This window comes from Anoplopoma fimbria, chromosome 11 (assembly GCF_027596085.1).
Source record: "Anoplopoma fimbria isolate UVic2021 breed Golden Eagle Sablefish chromosome 11, Afim_UVic_2022, whole genome shotgun sequence".
Lineage (NCBI taxonomy): Eukaryota > Metazoa > Chordata > Actinopteri > Perciformes > Anoplopomatidae > Anoplopoma > Anoplopoma fimbria.
The window spans coordinates 13153334-13164970 of record NC_072459.1 but is presented as its reverse complement, the minus strand read 5'-3'; the positions used below and the strand labels follow the sequence as shown (position 1 = coordinate 13164970).

General features: G+C 35.1%; 1 protein-coding gene across 1 annotated transcript; it reads left to right on the top strand.

Moving 5' to 3' along the window:
* Positions 1 to 6042: 6042 nt before the first annotated feature.
* Positions 6043 to 9811, top strand: lpar2a (lysophosphatidic acid receptor 2a). The gene is made up of 4 exons (XM_054608001.1): positions 6043 to 6219; positions 7460 to 8212; positions 8926 to 9188; positions 9589 to 9811. The coding sequence occupies exons 2-4, from the start codon at positions 7462 to 7464 to the stop codon at positions 9679 to 9681; spliced, it is 1107 nt and encodes a 368-aa protein (XP_054463976.1). The 5' UTR covers positions 6043 to 6219; positions 7460 to 7461; the 3' UTR covers positions 9682 to 9811.
* The last annotated feature ends 1826 nt before the right edge of the window (positions 9812 to 11637 follow it).

Genomic DNA, 11637 nt, shown 5'->3' with positions numbered 1-11637 from the left:
GTTTTATATTTTACCCGTTGTCAATATTCGGGTTTTAAATTTAGTTTTAGCTGGACTTCTGAGTGTACACATCTGACAACTACTTTCTCATTTCGTTCAATCAGCAGATTTTAGGTAGATATGTTTCAGCGTTGCCACACTAGCGTTTGAGTCTGGTCTGTGAGTGTGACTGTGTAAATTTGGACGGCTGTGTGACTGTATGTGTTTTGTTATTGTTCATTTTTTTTGTTAAAGTGTGTGGCGCAGGAGGCATTTTTTTCCGATGTAGATAAGCATTCTATGGATGAGAATTAAACAGATAAACCGTACTTCAGGAGAACTTGTTTCTGTGCTTAAGTCACCTTTTTAATTTCTATGAAGTCCACCATATATGAAATATAGAATTTTTATTGTTAGACTGATTTTGAAAGGGTAAAAAAAAAAAACTTCATTCCTTTTTTAGCCTTTTTTTTCCTTTTCACAAAAACTGTTGGACATAATGTGCCATGAGTTCTACAGAGAATGTGCTGACCCGCAGCTCAGCCCAGAGTTTGCTTTATTCAGGTATTTTATTTTGTGTTACATTTGTTCTGTTTTGGGGTTTTTGTTCAAACATTTCCCTCGATTTATTGTTTGGTATGTGAGTGATCTATCGAGGTCTCTGATTCAGTCTGTTATGATCATTGAATAAACTCATCTCTTTTATAGAAAATAAAAAAATAAACTAAATTCAGTTTGGTTTTTTTGCCTCTTGGAGCTGGTATATAGCTCACACATTCTCATTTAGCAGCAGTCTCAGGCCGGAGCTTTATAGTTCTTATATATATGCCAACATTGCCACCTACAGACGAATAAGGTAATGACTTCTGCAGTTTTGACACTTGTGCCACCTATGGTTGCTTTTTGTCTGAATTTTTGCATCAATGTCTTAAGACATTTTTAAGACAATACACTGACTTTTGTTTGGCTTACTATGTTGTGACTTTTTATGACATTTTTTATGATTTACTATACTTATATTTATGAAATTATTTTTATGAAAACCTGCTTTTTAAGACTGACATTTTTTGACTTTTGTCTCTTTTTATGATGTACTAAACTGTCATTTTTTTAAACATACTATACTATGAGTTTTCATATTTTTTTCTACATATGATGTAGATATTGATGACCCTTTTAAGGGATACTATACTATGACTTGTCTTATGATAACTAGACTATGACTTTTTAAGAGATGTACAATAATATGAGATTTTACTTTCTTAATCCTTCTTAATGCTAATTTTAGTTTTTAAAGTTTGGTGCAACATGGTTTAAAGATAGGCCATGAGAATCCTTCTTGGTGCAACCCAGCCATCCCAGTATAGTATGCCATAAATTGTCATACTATAGTGTATTAAAAAAAAATGTTGAAGTATACTATGTCTTAAAAATGTCATGAAAATGTTAAAAAGCAAGTCATAGTGTAGTAAGTCAAAAAATACAATAAAGTATAGGTCTTCAAATAGTATAGTGTATCATAATATTATTAGCACATAATTTTCATGGCTATATATCAAAATAAGTCATAAAATCAAAATACATTGAATCTTAATATAGCATGTCCATAAATGTGCATTCATGATGAAATGCTGTTATGCTGCTCATTCTGTACACATAACATCTATTGCATTCTGTCCATCCTGGGAGAAGGATCCCTCCTCTGTCGTTCTCCCAGAGGTTTCTTCCTTTTTTCTCCCTGATTTTTAGATGCCATATAAATCTCATAAAAATCATAGTATAAATGTCTTAAGAATGTCATGAAAGTCATAATATAGTATAACAGTAAACAATAGTATGATAAATCCAACTTGTATGTTTTATAAATTTCATAGAGTAATATCCCTTTAAAGAAGATATTTTAAAAAGTCATAGAATTGTATGTCACAAAAATGTCACAAATATAAAAATACTTTTTTATCACTTTTCACGACTAACTAACTGACTAATTACTTTTTTTGACATACTAAACTATGATATTTTTAACATATAATATGCTTTTTTTATGATGGCTTTTGTATGATTTTTTTGACATACAATACTATGACTTTATTATAACTTTTTTCGCCATACTATACTATGACTTAATTAAGACTTTTTTGACGTACAATACTATGCCTTTTTTTTTTTTAAATACTGTCATGACTTTTTTTATGACTTTTTATGACATACAATACTATGACTTTATTATAACTTTTTTCGACATACTATACTATGACTTATTTTGCACTTTTTTCGACATACTATATGTTGACTTGTACATCAATTTTTCCAGCAAGCTATACTTTGACTTTTTCTGCCATCCTAAACCACAACTTTTTATCATTCTTTTCGACATGGTACACAATTTATTTTTCCAACATGCTATAATATGACTTCTTATTTACTTTTTTCTACAAACTATACTATGACTTATTTTGCACTTTTTTCTACATACTATACTATGACATTTTTATATTTTTTTCAGCATGCTATACAATTACTTTTTTCCACATACTATACTTAGATTTTTAAGACTTTTTTCATTCTTTTCAACATGGTATACGAGGCCTTTTTAAGACTATTTTTGACATGCTACACAATTTATTTTTCCAACATGCTATAGTTTGACTTCTTAATGACTTTTTTATGACTTTTTTCGACATACTATACAATCTCTTTTTTTCAACATGCTATAGTATGAATTTTTTAATATTTTTTCAACATACTATACTCTGACTTTTTTATGATATTTTGACATACTTTACTATGACTTGTATACCACTTTTTTCCGCAAGCTATACTTTGACCTTTTTCAACATACAATACTTTAACTTTTTTATCATTTTTTTTGACATGCTATACTATCACTTTTTATCACTTTTTCGACATACTTTACTATAACTTTTTCCTGACTTTTTTCAAGATGCTTTACTTTGACTTTTTCAACATACAATGCTATGACTTGTATATCACTTTTTTCCACAAGCTATACTTTGACTTTTTATCATTTTTTTCAACATGCTATACTCTTACTTTTTTCGACATAATATACTATGACTGACTTTTTTATGACTTTATTTGACATACCATACTATGACTTGTATATCACTTTTTTCGACATACTATACTATGACTAATCTTATCTTTTTCCACATGCTATACCAGGACTTTTTAGGACCTTTTTCAACATGCTATACAATTTATTTTTTTAACCTGCTGTAGTAAGACTTTTGAATTATTAAAAAACAAAACGTTTTAACATGCTATACTATGACTTTTTTATAAATGTTTTCAACATGCTCCACTTTGACTTTTTTATGCCTTTTTCCGAAATGCTATACTATGACTTATTTAAACATACTATACAATGACCTTATTATTACTGTTTTTTGACATGCTATACGACTTTGTTATGCATTTTCTTTTCAACATTATCTATGACTTTTTCGACATGTTTACTTTTTTTAATGACTTTTAACTACATACTATACTTTCACTTTTTTCAACCTGGTATACAATGACTATTAGGAAGTTTTTTTGACATACTATGATGATTTTATATACCATTCTGACTTTTTGCAACATACTTCACCATCACTTTTCAAAACATGAGTTTTTTCAACATTCTATATATGACTTATTTATAACTTTGTGACGTATGTTGCAACCCGGCTCAAAGCTTGCAACATAAATGGGAGACCAGATGAGTTAAAAGTAATAAATAAGCACATTTATTTAAAACATTGAGATTCATTAATCATTGATGTAGCCATATGTGGATGTGTAAAAATGTCTGGAGTAAACAAAAACAAAACAGCAGCCGTGTCAGCCCAGGAAGAGACGGTCCATGTTCAGATGCAGAGACCTTATAGCTGGAACCACACCGGGCTCAGGTGTGACTCATGAACTTACCATAGTCATCCTGAAAGACAAGGAAGAGCCAACACACAGGACACATACTATACTATGAGTATTTAAAACGTTTTTACCACATACTTTTCAATTACTTTTTGGGGGCAAAAGATACCATGACTGTAAAAAAAACTTTTCTGGACATACTATATTATGCCCTGTATATCACTTTTTTCAACAAGCTATACTATGACTTCTTTTATCATTTTTTCGACATATAAAACTATGACTTCTTTATGACTTTTTTCAACATTCTTTACTTTGACTTTTTTTGACATATTATACTGACTTCTTTATGACTTTTTTCAACATTCTTTACTTTGACTTTTTTTGACATATTATACTATGACTTCTTTTTTACTTTTTTCAACATACTATACTATGCCTTTTTATGACTTTTTCGACGTACAACACTATGCCTTTTTTCGACATACAATACTATGACTTTTTTCGACATCCTCTACTATCCTAACACACTATACTACTTTTTGTCAATATTTTTGAAATATTTTATTTTTAAGTTCCCATGCTGATAGTTGAACCCAGGCTGCCTGGGTGACAACCACGAATCTTCACCAATAGTCCATATAGGAAGGGATACTTTTTTTCTCCACTTTTTTTGATAAACTATACTAGGAGTTGTACATCACTCACTTTTTCCACTTGCCATACTATGACTTTTTTGTGACTCATTTTGCTAGCTCTCATTGATTTGTGAGTAAGAGCTAGCGTAACTTTTTTCGAACTAATATACTGACTTTTGTTACTCATTTTTGCCATAGTATACTGTCACTTTTTAAACATACTATACTCTTTTTTCAGATTTTTTCCGACATACTATAGAATTACTTTTTTATTACTGTTTTTGACATATTAGACTAAGGATTTTATGACATACTATACTCTGACATTTTTTCTACAAATTATTCTATGCCTTTTTTTCCTACATACTATACTATGGCTTCTTTCTCTTATTTTTCAATTTAATATAATGTCCATTTATTGCCATATTATATTATGGATCTTTTTGACAATCTCTACTATGAAGTTTTTAAAATACCTTAACATTACTTTTTTTATTACTTTTCTGACCTACTTTTCTATGGCTTTTTTATGACTTCTTCTTTCTGACATTTTTTCATGATGTTCTTTACTATTAAATTTAGGACACATTCTAAGAGATATTAAACTTTTAAAAACATTGTGACCGTTTTGTGACATTTTGTGACATAACATAGACTACTTTGACTCTTTCATTACAGTTATTTTATGGTATACTATACTATGACATTGTTTAAGGTAAAATTTACTGCATAGTTAGATCTTGACGGTTTATAATGTAAAACAAACAAACGCAAACATAAGAATTACCATTACAAATCTACATTCAATATATGGCATAAATACACAGTTAATACCTGTACAATCGCACAAAATACGGGTCATGATTAGTGGGAATACTATGAATACATTTTTTTATTATTTAATCAGGAGTCAAATTGAGATTTAGACTACACAATTATACAATTAACAGGAAATAAAAACTTCTACAAAATCTAAAAAACATCTTACAACAGAGCTTTAAAATCTCCAAGAGGCATGCAGGACTAGTTTGAGAGCAGTGCCACTGCTATGACATCTTGTACTACAACTTTTTATGACATTTTTTATGGAAAAAAAATATTGTGGTATTATATTATGCTAATTGTCATCGTATTTTGTGACGTACTATACTATGGCTTTTATATGATACTTTTTATGGCATACTATATATACTCTGACACTTTATAATAATTTTATGACTGAAGCGTTGACAACGAATCCACTGTAGGGTTGCAGTTCCTCCCTGTGGCCACGGGAGGGCAGTAATTACACATTTTCCACCAGCCTCAAGACAGACACAAAACTACATAAAGTTTTCCGGCAAATATCTTGAAATAAAAGTAACATAAGACACCTGTCCAAGGCCACATAAGGTCGTAACTATGAATTAACTTATTGATTCCTCAACAACAACAAAAAATTGAAGCGACCCGCGTTTATTGGCACTGATCTCTCTTGCGTTGTCGGAGTCGCCCACTGTGTGTACTTCCCCTTTTCCGATATTTCAGGCTGCAGTTGAAGGCAGCACAGCTACCTGTCTGTCTCGTGCAGCTGATCCGAGTGAGAATGATTCAGAGAGGCGTCGACTCCGCTGGGAGGTCACCAGAAACAGAAGCGCAAATACTTATTGTTTCACCAAATGGCAGCTCGCAACTCTGGTTTCATGTCGGAGCTGTCCGGATGGAGGGGACTCTAAGAGCGGCGGTAGGTTTCAAGAAAAAAAAAGATTCTGTTCTGTAGAAAGTCTAAACAAACAAATCCTCCACGCACGAGTTTCTGTTGGTAGAGATAAGATATGTCCAGTATCAGCAGCACATGCTCACTGCAAGCAGAAAGCCATAACATGAAGATGTGTTGTTTATGTGTTGACTCGTATGTCACTTATTCTTGTCACTTAAGTTTGCTCTTCACTCTGGAGCAAAAAAACTGCTTGTCAAATAATACTCTACCAAATAGTTTCAGCTGCTCAAAGTCGGAGTATTTGTTTGTTTTATTGTTTTATTGGAAACTGAATAGGCCACGATTCGATTTTTGGACGGTTGTTTTCGTTATTTTCGGACAGTTAATAGATACAATTGATAAAGAGTTAATTTACCTAGAGCTTTTTCTTTTTTTAATTTATTCTTTATAATCCCTGGCACTGTGTTAATCTCTACAGTAGAACCTCTGCCTTTTGAAATGAGCTGTATGCATCCTAAAGGCGTGACCACTCTCTGCTATAGAGGAGTGTCTGTCCTGATCATTACATTACATTACATTACATTACATTACATTACAGTCATTTAGCAGACGCTTTTATCCAAAGCGACTTACAGGAAGTGTATTCAACATAGGTATTCAAGAGAACTACTAGTCACCAGAAGTCATAAGTGCATCTCCTTTCTTAAACAAGCATCTTAAAGCATAAACCAGAGCAAAAGTATAGTGCAGAGGCAAATTACTACGAAAACAATAATTGCAACAGACTAATCCGAATATAGTAAGTGCTACAAACTACTACGAATAGGATAAGTGCAGTAAACAAATACAAATTCAATAAGTGCAGCGAACTGATACAAATACAGTAAGTGCAACAACTAATACGAATGCAATAAGTGCTACGAGGAAGGCTCAGGGTAGTACTTCTTGAAGAGGTGAGTTTTCAGCCTGCGCCTAAAGATGGGCAGCGACTCTGCTGTCCTGACGTCGGTGGGGAGTTCATTCCACCATACTGAAAACCACTGTGTTGACTGTATTGACTTATGTGTAGACAGCAAGTGACTCTCAAATTCCACAGCTAATTATAATAATGTTTTTCCAATACATAAAAAAAATTAAAAATGAGTTATAACATTCCATTTGTAAAAGGTATAATATGTGAATAAATACAGTATTGTACATCACCTGTGGTTGCACCTCTTGTAGGAGTGCTACATGTCCTAACATCTCAGCTTCCTGTCTGCAGCTATGGCCTCGGAGAGCAGCGCATGGAGCACCTGCGACTACAGCCACAACGTCACCTTCTTCTACGACTTGGTGGACAAGAAGATCAGCGTGGTGTGGACCATGCGGGACTTTGTGGTGATCGGCCTGGGCCTGACGGTATGTCTCATCGTGGTCCTGGCCAACCTGATGGTGATGGTGGCCATCTCCATGAACCACCGCTTCCACTTCCCCATCTACTATCTCCTGGGCAACATGGCTGCGGCAGACCTGTTCGCCGGTGTCGCCTACGCCAACCTGATGCTGCACACGGGCCCGTGGACCAGGACGCTCACCAAGGCGCAGTGGTACATCCGCGGTGCTTTGATCGACATCAGCCTGACGGCCTCTGTGGCCAGCCTGCTGGCCGTCGCCGTGGAGCGCCACCAGACCATCATCACCATGCAGCTGCACAGCACCATGAGCAAGCGGCGCGTGGTGCTGCTGATGGTCTGCATCTGGGCCGTGAGCGTCGTCATGGGCCTGGTGCCTTCCACGTTGTGGAACTGCGAGTGCGACCTGGAAGACTGCTCCACCGTGGCTCCTCTCTACAGCCGCCGCTTCCTCGTCTTCTGGGCGGCTCTCAACCTGCTCACTTTCTTTATCATGGCCGCCGTGTACACTCGGATCTACGTCTATGTCAGATACCAGACCTGCGACGCGTCCCACCACACAACGGAGATGAGGAACAGGCAAACTGTCGTCAACCTGATGAAGACTATCTCCATGGTTCTGGGTGAGAAGCTGTTTGTGTGCAACCATCCACTTGCTGGATGTTAGCTGAGGGTCAAAGGTCAAGTTTGTCAGGTTTTGTTTCTAAATCAACCACAAAATGAACAGTGTCGCTTTGTCTCACTCTGAAAATACACATCTAGACTGTTTGTACAAAATATTTGGGAGCTTTTGTTTATTAGTTTTCTCTGAATCGAAAAGAAACATATCTGAATCCTTTTTTTACTACAGTTTCTTAGAGAGTAATGTTTAATGGCTTAAACATGAATTCAGTTTTCCACTTAATGTAAGGAAAAAGGTGTGAATTATTGTGTATTTTGAAGGGATCAATAATAAATGTGCTCAGAGAGGTGTTGCATGTTCTGATGCGTGCTATACTTCGGCCTCCCACTTACCCAAAAACCAGTTTTGCAGCTCTAGCCTAGTTTCTTATTCAAACCTTATCTGATAACCACGTTGTTGTTTTGGTTCTTAGTTCTAAGTTAAGGTTGATAAAAATCGCATTTCTCGTCCTAATCTACTATCTATCACTATTCCGGAAACTCATCTCCCGGAGGCAGATAACTTTTAACTGTCATAACCTCAATATTAAGCATTCAAGGTACAACTTTTACATATGTAGCTGCACTTAAGAGACAATTTGTCATATTACATTGCTGCGTCTGTGGGAGATTAGATTTGATCGTTGCAGACTCTTTCCTGCCCTCATATCTACAGGGGCCTTCGTGATCTGCTGGATGCCTGGCCTCGTGACCCTCCTACTGGACGGGCTGCTGGGTCGAGCCAGCCACGCCAACGCCTACGAGAAGTTCTGTTTGGTGATAGCGGAATGCAACTCTCTGGTCAACCCCATCATCTATTCCCTGCGAGACGACGAGATGCAGAGGACGTTCAAGTGGATCCTGTGCTGCGTGTGTCGGAGAGGTACTGACCGGCAGAGGGAGCGGTCACCTGCAGGGATCAACTCCCCACTCCCGGAGGTAAAAGTTATAATACAGCCTGCTAATGTAAACCCAACACCCTCAATGCACCTTTTTTAAACAGGCTTAACCCCATTTATGTCCGTACCTGCGGTCTAGATTAACAAAAAAAGCCCAAAACCAACTGCTCTTCTGTTTCTCCCTTTCAATGAGTCATGCAGGTTTCATGTCTCGCAACAATGAACGCGCTGATTTAAATCCAACATTTCAGGTATTTTGTACCTGGTGCAAGTTAGAACCGGTAAATTTCTCCTCTGGAGTCCTGTTTCATTTTGTTAATCCTTGATACTTTTTCCTCATAACAGGGGCCTTGGGAAGTCAATTGGATCATAACAGAACTTGTATTTTCCCTTTATGTCCTTTAACGCTGAATAAGTTTTTGTTTTTTTTACGTCAACAGGAAACACTTGGCTGTGTACAGAAGTTGCAAGATCAGGCTGCCTGTACCGAAACAAACCATAGAGAAGACAGTTGGACAATGCCGGGGGTATAATGGCCTTCAAAAAAATAAAAAGACTTAACTTGTACTGTCTAACTAGCACACATTGTATACAATTAATTGATTCTTTGCATTTGTAAATTGAATGAAAAATATATATAAAGATGCATATTTTGAAAAGGATCTTATCCATGTTTCCATCTCGCTCAGTTTCTAAGTCTGACAGATTCACATATTAATCATCAGATGGTGCAATCTCTCCTTTTATTACGTTTGACTATCACAAGAGCATTTGTGACAAATTATAAAATGAAACACTCCTAAAATCTGAAATCAAATACTGAAGAAAAAAAAAAAAAAAAAAAAAAAATCACACTAAATCATTTTATTAATTTTCTAATAAGAACACTACAATTTGTCATATTCTTCCTTTTTGTTTTACTCTTTCTAGAACAATTCTAAAGTTGAGGTATAAAAGGAGTTCATACAGACTCACAGGTCTGAAAACAGTGGGGGTTATATACAAGAGAAATGGAAAGACAGAGGTAGAGAGAGGGGTAAATACAAGGGAAAGAGGGGAGATACAAATATACTAATAAAAACAAAGAAATCAAAAAGGTTTAAGGAACCGTTTGGTGCTGTGGAAGTAATTTAGTCACTTGCAAAATCCAAACAAGATTGAAACGGTAAAATGTAAAATTTGCAGATCTGTTGCAAAAATTCAGGCGTTCATTCTTAAGGGTTTATGCATGAATGTTTTTGCTGTATTCATTTTTAAAGTTAGCGGGGAATGACAAACTGTAAACCATAGGCTTTTACTCTGAAGGTCTTCCTCTCTTCTTACTTCAGGTAGCACAAGAATAAAATAATAATAATTAAATTAAGTTGCAAATTAGTAGTAAATCAAATTCCTCAAACAAAAATGAACTTCCTCTCAGCTGTATGCAAATGTATTGCTGGTATATTCTCATAACATTTCAGATTTATAAATAACCATCTTTAATACATTTTAAAGTTACTGGGATTAACTTGTGGTTCTTTACAAGAGCAAGAATTAACGACTGTAGATGTAACTATTCAACAGTTTCAAAACTAATTTTGCATAAACAGAAAGTTCTGATCTCAAGCAGTAATTTGAGTATGTTAAAAAAAAAAAAAGATTTAGAAGCACAAATGGGTGAGTATTTGGGGAACTGTGGAAAAGGTAGAAACTGAAGGGGGATCTGAATCTATATGGCAAAATACACCAAACAATGTTCATCGGAGAACCTCAATTGATACAATTGTCTTTCCACAGCACCAAATGTTACACCTGTAAACTCGACATTGCCACCCGGTTATGTAACAAAAAGACCTAAATAATATTCAGAAATGAAAGTTATCGTGAATCCTGTGACACAAAGGCCAAATAAAAACTGGCATCTCAACCAAACGACAAAGTTTATAAAAGAAGAAAAAAAAAATACTGAAACATTACACAAACTGTACAGTGACATCCATTACAACAGGTAGAAAAAGGAGGGGGCATGATAATTTGGTGTGGCGATAACGTTATTCATAAGATACAGTCGTATGAACTGCGATGAGTAACAAAACAAGTAATTAGATGTGGGATATCACATGTGACCAGCTTATAAGCTCAAGTTTTTGTTCTGTAACATATGGTTTGACAAAGTCTCGACTGACACTTAAATCTTCATAAGGCTTTTTACCTTACTATCAAAATGCTTTGTTATTCACATAACAGTTAATGTATAAAAAAGTTCCAAAGAATTAAAATCCCCCCCAAAAACTGTAGCAGGTTTGTCTTAAACACCAGTTAAGAGTTTTTACTACACCCAGTGCTGCCTCTTTTTTTGGTAACAGAGGAGAGAGAGAAGCCCTTGCCCAATTGGCCATAGAACTAAAAAGTAAATATTTGTGTTTTTACCAGAAGGTATTAAAGGAAGGGTTAAGGGGAGAGCATGCCTTCTATGCTCACAATCAAATTACAGGTGCGATATGACAGTC

Bases quoted from the DNA above. Each gene is read 5' to 3' on its own strand.
- lpar2a (XM_054608001.1), top strand. From the start codon at position 7,462: ATGGCCTCGGAGAGCAGCGCATGGAGCACCTGCGACTACAGCCACAAC. The intron at 8,213-8,925 runs GTGAGAAGCTGT...TCATATCTACAG, and splicing joins GACTATCTCCATGGTTCTGG to GGGCCTTCGTGATCTGCTGG. The intron at 9,189-9,588 runs GTAAAAGTTATA...TTACGTCAACAG, and splicing joins TCAACTCCCCACTCCCGGAG to GAAACACTTGGCTGTGTACA.